The 15,431-nt window shown below is 42.9% G+C and overlaps 1 protein-coding gene across 4 annotated transcripts in view; it reads left to right on the plus strand.

The window, feature by feature from the left end:
• The window catches only part of FRAS1 (Fraser extracellular matrix complex subunit 1), a 532,387-nt gene that overhangs the window by 449,177 nt on the left and 67,779 nt on the right, over positions 1 to 15,431 (plus strand). For all 4 annotated transcript variants that reach the window (XM_060187916.1, XM_060187915.1, XM_060187917.1 and 1 more), the window contains 7 exons: positions 2,309 to 2,433; positions 2,699 to 2,839; positions 6,999 to 7,226; positions 9,708 to 9,821; positions 10,990 to 11,140; positions 12,858 to 13,017; positions 14,961 to 15,129. In XM_060187916.1, the coding sequence (XP_060043899.1) occupies positions 2,309 to 2,433; positions 2,699 to 2,839; positions 6,999 to 7,226; positions 9,708 to 9,821; positions 10,990 to 11,140; positions 12,858 to 13,017; positions 14,961 to 15,129 (1,088 nt within the window). The remainder of the gene's footprint in view (positions 1 to 2,308; positions 2,434 to 2,698; positions 2,840 to 6,998; positions 7,227 to 9,707; positions 9,822 to 10,989; positions 11,141 to 12,857; positions 13,018 to 14,960; positions 15,130 to 15,431) is intronic.

A 15,431-nucleotide genomic window follows, 5' to 3' on the forward strand; every position in this document is an offset into this window, starting at 1 on the left:
GGGGAGTCGCTTCACAGGCGGTGAAGCAGGTCTGCAGGTGTCTATCTTTCTCTCCTCCTTTCTGTCTTCCCCTCCTCTCTCCATTTCTCTCTGTCCTATCCAACAATGACAACAACAATAATAACTACAACAATAAAACAACAAGGGCAACAAAAGGGAATAAGTAAATAAAATAAATTAAAAAAATAAAAATGGATTAATACTCTAATACCCAGAACCAGAGATTTAATAAATAAATAAATAAATAAGAATTGTGCTGAGGAACTAAAAGGTGTAGATTTTGACTCAGTCTTAGCCACCAGCGGCTGACCTTCAAAAGCAAGAGTCCTGGGCTTTTACTGCACGTTAACTTGCATTTAAACGTATGGACATGCTGTTCATTTGTAAGATATGTTCACACTGTCAGAAACAGTTCAGGTGTATGTACATACATTGTTTTTAATGTCTTGGAAAAATGATTTCGTATGTCTTCTGATATTTAAAAGATACTTTTTCTTGGTGACTTTAGATCATATCTGCACCCAAAGTCATAAGTAAGTTTTATGATTTCCAGCTTATGTAATATAGTGTAGAGGCGGCTAGAATCGTAGACCTGAGAGTTGAAAGGAACCTTCAAGAGTGCCTATGGAGATGACTGAGGCCTTGGACAGCGCATCAGGCACAGACACAAAGCATTGTTTAAGCTGAGTCCTGCAGAAGCAGTATCTGAAGGCTAGAACATCACACACTGCTTAACATCAGGGCAGACTTTCAGGAAGATGTGTGAGGCTGTGTGGCGAGATTAGACTTGAGGTGGTTGGAGAGGATTTGGAGAACAAGGCAGTGATCCTCCATCTCAAAGACCTGGCCTCATACATAAATTCCTCAAGGAAGAAGAACATTTATTGATCGCCTGATGTTGACCTGGCACATAGTGGAAGGCAAGATAATGAAATTAACATGTGATCCCACTGAGCGTGTGCTGTGGCAAAGATAAAAATCAAACGCCTATTGACTGGGGAGGCAACATGATGGTTATGCAAAAGACTTTCATACCTGGGGCTCTGAGGTCCCAGGTTCAATCCCCACCATCATAATAAGCCAGAACTGGCAACAAGGGCAACAAAAGAGAATAAATAAATAAAATTTTAAAACTTAAAAAAAAAGAAAAAAAAACAGAACTGGGGGAGTTGGGCGGTAGCGCAGCAGGTTAAGTGCACGTGGCACAAATCGCAAGGACCAGCGTAAGGACCCCGGTTCGAGCCCCTGGCTCCCCACCTGCAGGGGAATCGTTTCACAGGCAGTGAAGCAGGTCTGCAGGTGTCTGTCTTTCTCTCCCCCTGTCTGTCTTCCCCTCCTCTCTCCATTTCTTTCTATCCTATCTGACAACGACATCAATAACAACAACAATAAAAAAACAACCAGAGGGCATGTAAATTGCTCCAAATTCTATGGAGAACAGTCTGGAGAACTCTTGGAAGGCTAGAAATGGACCTACTCTATGATCCTGCAATTCTTTTTCCTGGGGATATATCCTAAGGAACCCAACACACCCATCCAAAAAGATCTATGTACACATATGTTCTTGGCAGCACAATTTGTAATAGCCAAAACCTGGAGGCAACCCAGGTATCCAACAACAGATGAGTGGCTGAATAAGTTGTGATATATATTACTCAGCTATAAAAAATGGTGACTTCACTGTTTTCAGCTGATCTTAGATGGACCTTGAAAAATTCATGTTAAGTGAAATAAGTCAGAAACAGAAGGATGAATATGGGATGATCTCACTCTCAGGCATAAGTTGAAAAACAAGATCAGAAAAGAAAACACAAGTAGAACCTGAACTGTAATTGTCGTATTGCACCAAAGTAAAAGACTCTGGGGTAGATGGGTGGGTGGGGAGAATACAGATCCAAGAAGGATGACAGACGTCCTAGTGGGGGTTGTATTGTTATGTGGAAAACTGGGAAATGTTATGCATGTACAAACTATTGTATTTACTGTTGAATGTAAAATATTAATTCCCCAATAAAGAAATTAAAAAAAAATACCAGAACTGAATAGTGCTCTGGTATCTCTATCTCTCTCCCTCTCCCTCTCCCTCTCCCTCTCTCTTTCTCTCCCCTTTGTATCTCTCTCATTAAAAACTTAATAACATGCTTTTTAAAAAGTTAAACACAAATAATTCTTCCATAAGCTATTAATGGGAAGCACAGTAATGGTATGTGGATATAGTAGGCTCACCAGTGCATGTGGTACATTTCCCTAGCCTGGAAGGCTGTTAGTGTTTTGACCTCCTGATCTTTTCTTGCCTCCCTTCCACTAGGTGTCCAGATTAGTTCCTTTACTCAAGCGGATCTGATGTCACGCAACATTCAGTACGTTCATTCCAGTGAGACCGAGAAACATGCAGATATCTTCAGCTTCTCCCTATCGGATGGGGTCCACGAGGTAGGGAAGAGGTTTAGTTCCACTCCCTCCTTGAATGGCTTTTGGGTCAGTTTTGAATTCTCCTTGAATTCTCTGTGCTGTGAGAGCTTTGTTTTCCTCTGTTCTCGTCTGAGGACAGCATTCTCTGCCAGTCCCTGGGCTCATAGCCCCTGAGTTAAGAGAATCTGATCTTGGGGTCCCTGGTCAGTCGCTCAAGTTAAGGGTGACTTCCTTCTGTGGTGGGTGCTGGGAACAGCTGTCCCACCTGCAGTCCCTCACCTTCTAGGTAGCCCAGACTTTCCACATCACTCTTCGGCCTGTGGATGATTCACTGCCCATTGTGCAGAGTTCAGGACTGCGGGTGCAGGAGGGCGTGAGGAAGACCATCACAGAGTTTGAGCTCAAGGCAGTGGATGCGGACACTGAGGTAAGAGCATGCTCCTGTACTCTCTGACTGAATGGAAAGCTGGGCTAGGGCCAGATGGTGGTGCACTTGGTTATGTGCACACACTACTGTGTATAAGGACCCAGGTTCAAGACCCTGGTTCCCACCTATAGGAGGAAAGCTTCACAGTGGTGAAGCAGGGCTGCAAGTATCTTTCTGCCTCTCTCCCTATCTCCCCATTCTCTCTCAATTTTTGGCTGTCTCTATCCAATATATAATTAAATAAATAAATAAATAAAGATAAAAAAGCAGAATTTGACAGAGAGAGAGAGAGATAGAGAGACACCTGCTCTCTAGACACTTATAGCCTTGCTTCACCACTTATGAAGCTTTGCCTCTGCAAGTGAGGACCATGGGCTTGAACCTAGGTCCTAGTGCACTGTAACATGTGCACAACCAGGTGCACCACCACCCGATCCCTCTCTCCCTCTATCTCTCCCTCCTCTCACAGTTTCTCTCTGTATCTATACAATAATAAATAAATAAAATAAAAAAGAAAGGCTGGCCTAGTGGCATCTCCTGCTCTGTCACTAAGTCAGCTGGAGTACAGTTCGTGCAGGCATCCTTTGAGTGTCAGTGACCAGAAAAGACCAGAAGTGTCCTCCTGAAGGAGAGAGATTAACACACTGAAGATCAATTTGTCTTAATTTTTCTTCTAAAACCCTGCAGACGTGTACCCTTCTTTGATCACATGTAACAATCTTTTTAACATACTAGTTTTAAAATAGTTTTTATTCACAATACAGTGCATTATAGCAATCTATAAATCCCAGATGTGAGTCATTATAATTCAGTATCTGCATAGAAAATTCACTGGATGCTATTTTAATGTATTTTTGTTTCAAATTACTATTGCTGTTGTTGTTTCAGGAGGTTAATGGTTTACAGTGTGGTTACTGGCACATGGGTACAGTTTCTCATCTCACCATAATAGTTGTCTGCAAAACACTCTTACCCCCTACTTAGTCCTTTTCCATCATCAAGCACCAGAATCTGAAAGCTCTGTACCACCAACACCCCAGCCCCTCCCTGCTAGGCCTACTTCCTCAGAGTCCCTTGCTTTTGATAGTTTTATTGGGAAGTAATGATTTATAAGCCAATTTGGGTACAACTTAGAAGCCAAGATGGGTACAGTTTCCTATCTTTCTGTGATAGGTATCCGCACACCACTCCCACCACCAATCTAGGTCATCCTCTACCAGCTGGAAGGCATTTTTTTCCCTTTCTTTTAGGTAGAGCTAGAGAGATTGAAAGCCAGAGTAGAAGACCTTAGCACCAAGACTTTCTTCAATGCAATGGAGGCAGCTCAAACTGGAGTTTTGCACATGGCAATGCAGCACACTATCTAAGGGAGCTATTTTGCCAGCCACACTTCACACTTTGGTTATTCTGTGATAAAGTGAATACAGACTTTCTGGGTTTTTTTGTTTGTTCTTGTTTTTTTTTTTTTTTTTTTTTTTGGTTGTTTTTTTTTTTAGGGTCCCCTCTTCTCTACCTTTCCAAGTCATACATACACCTACTACTACATCCAAATGTCTCTCCCCTTTTTCTCCTCTTTCTCTCTGGTTCCTGATGGAGTTCAGAGTCATCTTCCCCAATCACTTCTCCCTCACTGGGAGTATGGATTAAAATTCTTCTTGGGGTGCAAAGGGTGGGAGTTTTGGCTTTTGTAATTGCTTCTCTGTTGGATTTAGGCATTGTCAGGTTGATCCATGCCCCCAGCCTGTTTCTATCTTTCCCTGGTGGGGTAGGGTTCTGGAGAGGTGAAGTTCCAAGATACATTGATGGGGTTGTCTGCCCAGGGAAGTCAGGATGGAATGATGCTAGTACCTGCAACTTGGTGGTTGAAGGGTGGCAAGATAACAAAGTAGGACAAAATGATTAATGAACAGGAAACAAAAAGTAGGAGTAGAGCAGATGAGAATAGGGATTTTAGGAAAGAATCTAGGAAGTCCATTCTAGGCATGTTCCTAGGGACCCACTGCTATCATAGTTTTTTGTTTCAGTGTGATAGTTAACATGTAGTTGGACAAAAATATTGTTTGAGAAGATGGTGTCAGAGTAGAAAGGGGCTAAGAAAGTTGGATTAAGGCAGAGAGTAACTCCCATTCTAAAAATATATATATATATATCTGAATAAAAATTAACTACCTCATTCACCTGGTCCAGGATATATATATATATATATATATATATATCAAAGGAGCCTGTGTAACCTCTAAGTCCCTATTGGTCTAAGCTTGCAGTTCATGGCCACAGCTGGGAACACTGCAGGCTTCACTCATCTCAGAACCAGTCTTTCTCGAGTGACAGGGCAGGATACTCCAGCCTCCCTTCAGAGACTGGAGCAATCCCTACCATTGCTGCTTTATGGTGAGGGAAGGGTCCTGGGAAGGTCCACAAGGGGGTTTATGATGATGTTCCTGATGGAAGTGACCATTGATGGTAGAGAGAGGGATACACTAGAGGCCTAGGCCCATCATATTTGTGTGGGTATCCAAGGATTCCGTGACTAGGGCTCTGGATGATGATGTAATATGATATTAACCAAAGAGGCCATTATTAAATGAGCCAGTCTCTTGCCCTTATCCAGTTTTCGCAGTCCTCTCTTTCTCTGACGGCATTAGAAGTTTAAGCACTGAGTGTCGTTTGTTATTCCCAACCAGAAATAGGTTTTTGGGTTCTGTCTTCTTTGTGCCTTTCTGCTGGATTGTCAAGCTAATTTGGTCTAAGTCTAATTGACTAGAGAATTTATGATGCCTTCTTTAGGCACTTCTACTAGGATTCCAGGCTTATTAGGTTAAGTCATCACAAAGAGCTATCAATCACCTTTACTTTGAGTAATACCATTGCCCCTTGCTTATGGCTACATGTCCACTTGTACCCAGTACCCTAAACCCTAACCTGTATCTAGTACCTGTCACCAGATTTGAGGAGTTGGGAGGTTGACATCTCAGACTTAGTATCTCTGGCAACAGTAATAAGGACTTTCTGCATATACAACTTTCCCTCCATGCTTCCTTCTCCATTCAGATTTCTCTGGTTGACAACTCATTATTACAATTGGGGCATTTTCAAGTAACTCAACCTGATGTAATGAAGCAGGCATTCAGAAACTAACCTCTGTTCTCAGGAGGTCTTCAGAAGTACCTAACATTCTGACAAGAGTCCACTCTCACAAAAGAGTACCATAGCACTTATTAGTGACTTACTTCTATGTACAGCCTTCCACATGCTGCTCACTGGCCTGTTCTTCCAGAAACATTGGTTACTGACTAGTGCCACACTATGACCTAGGACATTGAGCTATGAAACAAACAGATGGGTTAGGGTTATGACCATAGAGAGTTACAACCTTTGTGGTGAGTGAACACATGGCAAAGACAAAGAAAATACAGAGTCATGTCAGATATGGTACATGCTGCAAGCAAGTGAGTTAGATAGAGATAGTAGGTGTGCTGTCTGATTTTTTTTTGACAGAGTTGTCAGGAAGAGCTCATACGTGAGCAGAGAGATGAAGAGGAGAAGCAAATCACAGTTATTTAAGTGAACCCCTCTCTGGACAAAAGAACCAGAAGCACAAAGGGCCCATGGTCAGGTGTGATTGGGAACTCCTGAGTTACAGCAAAAAGGCCAACAGACTGAAACCCAGTGAACAAGCAGGAGAGGAGTCATTGGAAAAACATGAATGAGGTTTTCTACTGTATTTGTCCTTCTCCAGTCCATCTTAACGGCAGAAATTAAGAATGGAAAATTGCATTTGGCTACATTAAATATGGGAGTATGTATGGAAGAGTTTTGGAGAAATACATGGAAAGAAAGTAACTCATTTGGGCCTGACAAATGTCCTCTGGGATAGTCTCTCCTATTTGCTCTGCCCAGGAAAAAAAAAAAAAAAAAGAGGGAGTCCAGTGGAACCAGGCAAGCATAAAGCCTTAGTGATAACCCTGGCAGGGAAAAAAAAAATGAAATGGACTCGCCTGCTCCATTACATTACAAATGAAGGCACCAGAATATAAGTTCAACTCTAGTAACCAGCATCATTTGTCTCCCTCATTTTACTCCTGGTATCTGTAAAGAAAGTGTTTGCCTGATTTCTTCAGGGATGTGCCTTCTCCTTCCCTTCTTTATCTTCCTACAGGCCAAGTCTGTCACATTCACCATTGTGCAGCCCCCACGCCATGGCACCATCGAGCGGAGCCCCAGTGGGCAGCGTCCCCAGCACACCTCCACCTTCACCATGGAAGATGTCTACCAGAAACGGGTCAGCTACAGCCATGATGGCAGCAATTCCCTCAGAGATCGCTTCACCTTCACTGTAGCTGATGGGACGAACCCTTTCTTCATTGTCGAAGAAGGGGGAAAGAAGGTGAGGGAGGGGATCAGACCATGGAGAGAGGTCACAGCAAAGCCTGTGCAGGTTATCTTGAGGCAGAATGTGGCCAAGAATGTATTCTAATTGGCTTTGGGCAAATTACCTGACTTTTCAGAACTTCAGCTTTGCATTTGGAAAATGGCTTTAGCCTTACACATCAAGGGAGGTAAATTCACATAGGCTAGGCCCCTTGAATAGCTCGCCTGGATAGTGTGCTGCTTTGCTTTGTGCATGACCCAGGCTTGAACCCAGCCCCCACCCAACTGAAGGAAGCTCCAGTTCTGTGGGGTCTCTCTCTCTCTCTCTCTCTCTCTCTCTCTCTCTCGTTTTCTATGTCCATCTTTAAAAAAAGTCACATGGATGCTTAGTACTACATGCAGGTGAAAAAGCGATAGTTGTTATTCCTACTATACTTCTTTCTTTCTTGCCCTTTACTGCACTGGTTTTTTGTTTGTTTTGTTTTATCTGTTTTTTCAGTAATATCAGATGACTCAAGATTGTCTTTCTCTTTTGTATTTCCCACTCAGTCAGCCCTAGTTTCCCAGTCTCATGGAGATTAGTAGCAGAGAAGAGTATGCCTTTTGTATTCCCAAAACATGGGCCTAAAGTTCTGGCTCTGTCACTTACTGTCTTTACAAGTCAACTGACCTTTTTAATAAGCCTCAGCTCCCAACCTGTAAAGTGAAGGAAATGTCTATCCTAATGAGGTACATAAAGCATTTAGCCAAATGCTCCCTACACAGGAAACATCCAACTAACTGCTGAAACCATCACTATTTTCCTCATTTTAGGGCCAGCTTGTGAAAGAGAAAATGATGTTTTTGTCTTGTGGCCATCAACTGCCAAAGCCTTTCCTCCCTGAGAAAATTACTCCCTCCTGACATCCAAAGGTCCAGAAGAAACAATAAGTTCCCCTTCCACTACCTTCCCTGCCATTTTCACTCATCTCATCGCTTCTGGGCTGACTGCCTAAAACTCCACAGCCTTCCCCAGGAAGCACAGCAGCTCCAGGGAAGGGTCTGCAGAAGTAGTTCTAGTCAACAACAGGACGGTGCCCTGCCACCCTCCCATAGTAAAGCAGGGGCCACTACTCAGCCCTGCAGAGTCCCTTCCCACTGTGATGATGATAGCTGCTGCTCTTTGCCAGGAATAGAGCCTCTCCCCCAACCCATTCCACCTGCATCCTTTAATGATAGCCGCCAGCAAGAAGGTCACTCACAGTTGGCTGAGGGGTGGGGTAGATGGTTCTTGGGGTTTCCCTGACATTTCAGTGTCTGCACTGAACCTTCCCCCAGTAGGTCATCATTTTTATTTTTTTTAATTTTCTTTATTATGTTTATTTATTTATTGATTGGATAGAGACAGCCAGATATTGAGAGGAAGAGGGGACAGAGAGGGAGAGAGATACCTCCAGCCCTGCTTCACCACTCATGAAGCTTCCCCCCTGCAGGTGGGGACAGGGGGCTTGAACCTGAGTCCTTACGCATTGTAGCACTGTAACGTGTGGTCAACCAGGTGCGCCACCACCCGATCCGCATTTTGATTTTTCTCTCTCAAACTCTCATTGCTCCCTAGTCCATCTGTTTTCAGAAGGAAAACAAGATTTCAGGGTGAATCAGCAAGAAGGCGCTCTTTCTGATTGCCAAGAAAGGTCACAGCAGGCCTCCAGAGGCATCATGTCAAATGGAAATTATCAAGGAGGACCATTAAAAATCGAAAAGTCAAATCATGCTGCCCCAGGTGCTTATGGACACTCAGAGAGAGAGGTGCTCAAAGGTTCACCATGTCTCACCACAAACCCAAATTTCATTTAACTACTCCAGTTGTTACCAATATCTCCCTACCTCTCCCCCCACATGGACAGTTATTTCTCAAAACAAAAGACAAATTGCTTCCCATGCAAACTCTTTTCCTATATAAATGCTACAATTTCACCTGGAGTCCTTGACACTGACATTTTTCAAAATATGTATTTGTTTATGAGAAAGAGAACCAGGGCATCATTCCAGCACATGCGATGGCTGGCTAGGAATCAAACTCAGGACCTCATGTTTGAGAGTCCAGTGCTCTCTTTGCTCTGCCACTTCCAAATCACTGACATAAATATCTTAATGGCAATTTTTATGCATCTCATGAAAATTCTAACAAGGGCTATGGAAAGGGAACTATTTTTGTTGTTGTTGCTTCACTAAAAAGCAATATTGAACTCAAAGAATGAATTGGGAGTTTGAAATCCACTGTAGGTAAGATTTTAATGAAAGTGCTGTTTCTTTTCCTATTGTTGCCACTTAGTCAACCAGCATTCTCCCTGAAGCTTCATGTCAAGGGGTGGTGAGTGATGAGGATAGGCTCAGCTGCCCATTCACAAATGTCAAGAGTCTTCAAGGCTTCCAGCTTTGTAGGCCTTGGACCTGAGATATTACAGGTGCCTGTGAATAATGGCTTCCCTTTCTTGGCTTCCTCCCCACCCCCCAGATTATGACTGCAGCACCTCAGCAGTTCCAAGTAGACATCCTCCCTGTAGATGATGGCACCCCTAGAATTGTTACCAATTTGGGACTCCAGTGGCTGGAGTATATGGATGGAAAGGTAAGATCTCTCCTGTCTGTCACATTCACACACAAACCACTTTGGGCAATATCTTTATTCAGGTGTTGACTTATGAATAGCAATCAGTTCAGTGCATGGTTACCTCTTCTCAGTGAGCTGATTGTTCTAAGAGCTCTGTTAGTTTGGTCTAGATTGCACATATTTTTCTCTATAGCTTTCCACTGAATTGGATAGATTGTAAAATGTATAAAACTCTCTACACAAGCTCTTTTAATGCCCTATTTGATGTTTTCTCTTCATATACAGAACTAACTCATTCTTTTCTCAACACTCTCCAATTGTTTTATTACTTTTTTAAATTTATTTTTTGTATTTATTTATTTTGCCTCCAGGTTTATTGCTGGGGATTGGTGCCTGCACTATGAGTCCACTGCTTCTGGAAGTTTTTTTTTTTTTTTTCATTTTTTTCCCCATTTTTATTGGATAGAACAAAGAGAAATTGAGAGGGGGAGAGAAAGATAGACACCTGTAGACCTGCTTCACTGTCTGTGAGGTGAGCCCCCTGCAAGTGGGGGCTTGAACTTGGATCCTTGTACAGGTCCTTGAGCTTCGTACTATGTGCAGTTAACTTGATGTGCCACCACCCGACCCCCTTATTGTTTTATTGCTTACCTTACTGCAATGTCTCTTATCAATTACCAGTGACCTCTCTACTACCTACCAAAGGTCATTCACCTAACCTTAACTTAACTATGCCCAGAAGTATCTAACACTATTACTAAGAAATAAGTGAACTAAAGTTTAGTCAGTTGAGTTGGGGGGATATTGAGGTATAGTACATTTCTCTTACTCACTTGCAAGCATTGTGACAGGTATCTACCAGGTATAAAGTGGCCATCTTTCCTGCCTTACAGCACTCTCAAAGTCCCAACATTCTTTAAAGGCCAAGCTCAAATCCTACCCACCCCCATCTCCCACTTTAGCTCTTTCCACAATCACTTTGTACTTGAGCTTTCCTTCCCCAATAGTGCGTGAGCATCTGGACCTCAAAGGCAGGGCTTCTGTGTAGCCTCTCCAGTCCTGACAGTTTCCCAACACAGTAAATGTACTCCGTAAATCATTGTCAGGCCAAATTAAATGAGTCAGAGGGTCTCGCTCTTCTGTTATTCCCACCTCAGGAATTAAATGTAATGGGCTTCTATTTCAGGCAACCAACCTGATCACCAAGAAGGAACTGCTGACCATGGACCCAGACACAGAGGACCAGCAGCTCATCTATGAGATAACGACAGGCCCCCGGCATGGCTATGTGGAGAACAAGCTGCAGGCTGGCAGGGCTGTTGCTACCTTCACCCAAGGTGGGGAATCAGGAGCCACCAAGAGTGGGAGAAGCCAGTTCTTACGTCATTTATCCGCCCTCTCCACAGCTCTGGCTTATAGTGTATGGTGGTACTGGGAATTGAACCTGGGACCTTTGCTGCCCCAGGCAAGAAACTCATTTAGCATAATCATTATGCTATCTCCCTAGCCCAGCTATAGTTCTTCTAAGCCTTTATCTAAGAGATTAAGGTTAAAAAAATAAAAAAACCTACAACAGAAATAATTTCCTGTTGTAATCACAAGTAGACCATTTTGCATTCTGGTTTCTGATAAACATCTCAAAATCTTGTATACTTTTTAAAAAAAATTTTATTTCATTTAATATGACAGAAACTTAGATGGAAGAGGGAGATGGGGGGGAAGAGAGAGAGATATCTATAGCCCTGCTTACCACTTGTGAAGCTTCTCCCTGTAGGTGGGGACTGGGGGATTGAACCCAGGTCCTTGCACACTATAATTTGTGCACTTAACCAGGTACAGCACCACCTGGCCCTCAAATCTTCCAGACTTATTTAAAGGATCTTCCTAATTGGAGTCATAACTCCAAGACTGCATTTTTTCAGCCACGATCCACATTGCCTGTTTTCTCCCAGCCCTCAATCTCACGCTTCTAACCTTATCCCATGTGCACTGTGCCTTGTGTGGAGGCTGTCTAACCCCAACCCAAGCTTTTCTTTTAAAACAATTTTTTAAAACATTTATTTATTTGATAGGTCAGAGAAAAATTGAGAGGGAAAGGGAAGATAGATAGGAAAAGAGAGTGGTCTGGGAGGTGGTGCTGTAGATAAAGCACTGAACTCTCAAACATGAGGTCCCAGGTTCAGTCCCCAGCAGCACATGTGTCAGAATGATGTCTGGTTCTTTCTCATTAGTAAATAAATAAAATCTTAAAAGGAGAGAGAGAGAAAAAAAAAAAAGTGAATGAGAGACATCTGCAGACCTGATTCACTGCTCAGAAACTTGGCCCCTTCACATGGGGATGGGGACTTGAACCTGGGTCTATGTGCGTTGTAATATGTATACTCTATGGGGTGTGCTACCACCCAGCCCCAACCAGTTTTCCTTATTAGCAAATATCTTCTAAAGAACCTTATTTAGGAGGAACTAGGAATATATTATACAAAATGGAGTCAACATCTTTGTCAGCTCACAGATTTCCTTAAACATTCCTCAGGCATTTGTGTTCTAATTTTTTTTTTGACCACCTGGTTATCACTGGGGCTCAGTGCCTGCATGACTCCACTATTCCTAGTGGCCACTTTGTTTCTTTTTGATAGAGAGTGAGAGATAAGAGAGAGAGAGAACAACAGCAACACTGCTCTACCATTCATGAAGCTTCCCCACTGCAGGTGAGGACTGGTAGCTAGAGCCCAGGTCCTCACACGTGCTGTGCTGGATGAGACGCCACCTAGCTTTTCCACAGTATTAAAGTGCTTCTTTTGCCAGGACCTTGGGATTCTCATCTTACAACAGCATAAGGACATTTCCTATATATAAAAATGGATGCTTTGTTATATGGAATTACTTTAAATCTGGCAGGAACATTTTTAAAACTGCTATCTTTTGTGATTCCTAGGAAAGTAAGTTCTGTCTGTCACCCACTCGCTGAATAAACTGGGTGTGTCTGTTTGGGAATCTCTGAGCATGTCTTTACCTCCCCAGATTTGAGTCAAGGTATCTTTTCCCACCCCACAGAGGATGTGAATTTGGGCTTGATCCGTTATGTGTTGCTGGAAGAGAAGACCCATGAGATGATGGATAGTTTTCACTTTCTGGTGAGAGACAGCAGACCCAGTGTGGTCAGTGACAATGTCTTCCATATCCAGTGGTCCCTCATCAGCTTTAAATATGCAAGGTACATATGTTCCCTGTTCATTCTTGAGAATTGAGTTCAGCCAGCAGAGTAATTTGGGGTGGCGCATATTGAGGGTCAATTCTGGTCATCTGATGATGACAGTGGAATGATAGGAGGGATAAAGGTAAAAATCAGTACTGCATCTATCTGAATACTGTGTGCACCCACCATTGTACTAAGTGCTCGGCATAGCATCTTCTCTAGTCCTTGCATTTATGAGATACGTACTATTGGGTTGTCAGAGAAGTCGTGATGGACCATTTCTGTTTTACTTTGCAAAAAATGTATCACAACTTTTCTGACAACCCAATATTATCTGTACAACAGCAAATCAGTGGAGATGGAAGGCTGTCTCTGGTCCAAAGTCACATAGCTTATAAATAGTAAAGCCAGGAGTTAAGGCCGGTGATCTTAAAAGTATTGTGCTTATTGCCTCTCTTAGAAGATGTGTTTACATCTTCAAGTTTTAGAAAATAATCCTATATAACGGATAGGAAAAAATGCATATCATCAGGTGAAAATAGGAAAAAAATACATATTAAGTTATTGAAATAACTAGTGGCTGGTAATAATTTTTTTTGCCTCATCAGCATTCTCTCTGCTCCCAAGCAAGTATTGTCACCTAGCTCTTTTGCTGTTCATAGCAGTGCCCATCTTTCAGGACAAATTCATAGATGTTATCAACAGCTCTTTAAGATGTTTACATAGGCTGTTGGGGACTTAGCAAACAGAGAGACACTAGTAGATAAAAGAAAGGCAAGCACAGTGCTGTGCTGAATTTCAGGCTAAATTATAACTAAAGTTATAGATTTTGTGGGGAAAATAACTATCTATTTATTGGAGCCAGGGCCTTGCACATGCTCCTTTTCTTTACTCCAAGCCACATTTTCTTTCTTTTTTTTCTGTCTAAAGTAAGCAATGAGAGTCAGGCCTAGGAAAGTAGGCTCTTGGAAATAGAAACCACAGGCAGGCTGCTGTAGAGTGAATGTGCTCTCTCCTCTCCAGTTTATTTGTGGAAACTCTAACCCCCAAAGTGATGCTATGTGGAGGCGAGGCTTTTAAGAAGTGACTGAGTTATAAGAGCAGATCTCTTGGGGATAAGGTTAGCATCCTTATAAAAGACACTCTAGAGAGTTCCCTTATCCAACTGCCACATGAGAACATAGCAAGAAGACAACTATCTGTGTGCCAAGCAGTGGGTCCTCCCCAGTGCACTTTGATCTTGGACTTTCGCAGCCCATTTTGCACACTTCCCAGAGATTTGGTCCAGTCAGTTCTCAACTAGGCTTAGTCATTGATTGCCTTCCAGGTTGCTCTCTTTCCTAAAATCCCACTACCCTATGCTCAGTACTGTGTACCACACCAGGGAGAGATTGCTGCTTCTCTGAGCTCTGAAATACAGAACACATTATCTCCTATGTGGTGTTATTCCTCTGAATAAATTTCCTCTGACTTTAATAAAAAGGAGAGGAGGCAGATATCAGTCTGCATACACAGCTTCCTTGGTCACTTAATATCATATTGTCCCTGGTGAATATATCCCCTCCAATGTAACGTCATTTATTTATTCATTCATTCATTTATTATTACTTTTATGTGGTTCTGGGAAACAAACCCAGGGCCTCACACATGTGCAGTAGCACTGAACTGCCTCCCTGGCCCAATTTTAATTACATATGTGAAAGTCTAAGGCATCCCCTTGATGCTGCCTAGGGTGCTTCAGCATGCCTATAGGGATCATATCCAGGGCCTCACACAGAGAAGGCTTATTATTTGCCCACTGAGCCAACTTCCAGGCCCCATGCAACCTAAATTCTTAAAGGAACCAAACTTCTCTACACTGCTCAACATGGATAACCAGCTAGAAGAGCAAGGGATTAAACAAGCCGGCCTTCCCAGCCCAGGGGCAGAATCTCAAAGCCTGCCTTTCTGTGTGCTTCTAGCTACAATGTCAGTGAGAAAGCGGGGTCCATCAGCATCACTGTGCAGAGGACTGGGAACCTGAACCAGTATGCCATTGTCCTGTGTCGCACCCAGCAAGGTACCGCCAGCTCGGGCTCCAAGGTCGGCTTCCAGCCTGGGCAGCAGGACTATGTGGAGTATGCAGGCCAGGTAGGTAGACAAGGGGTCTCTGATTTCAAAGACTCTGGCAGGCTTCAGCCAGGGTTGGCACATGGTTGCACCATTTTACTTCCTTTGAATCCACCTCCTTTCCCATTAGCACCCATTCTCAAGTTTTCTCTGTGTTCCCTACCATGGGGCTCTACCCTCTGTCTAATCCTTTTTTAAAAAAAATTTATTTATTTATTCATGAGAAAGGAGAGAGAGGAAGAACTAGACATCATTCTGGTACATGTGCTGCCAGGGATTGATTTCAAGACCTCATGGTTGAGAATCCAGTGCTTTATCCACTG

The sequence above is a fragment of the Erinaceus europaeus genome, chromosome 3, assembly GCF_950295315.1.
Source record: "Erinaceus europaeus chromosome 3, mEriEur2.1, whole genome shotgun sequence".
In the NCBI taxonomy this organism is placed as follows: domain Eukaryota; kingdom Metazoa; phylum Chordata; class Mammalia; order Eulipotyphla; family Erinaceidae; genus Erinaceus; species Erinaceus europaeus.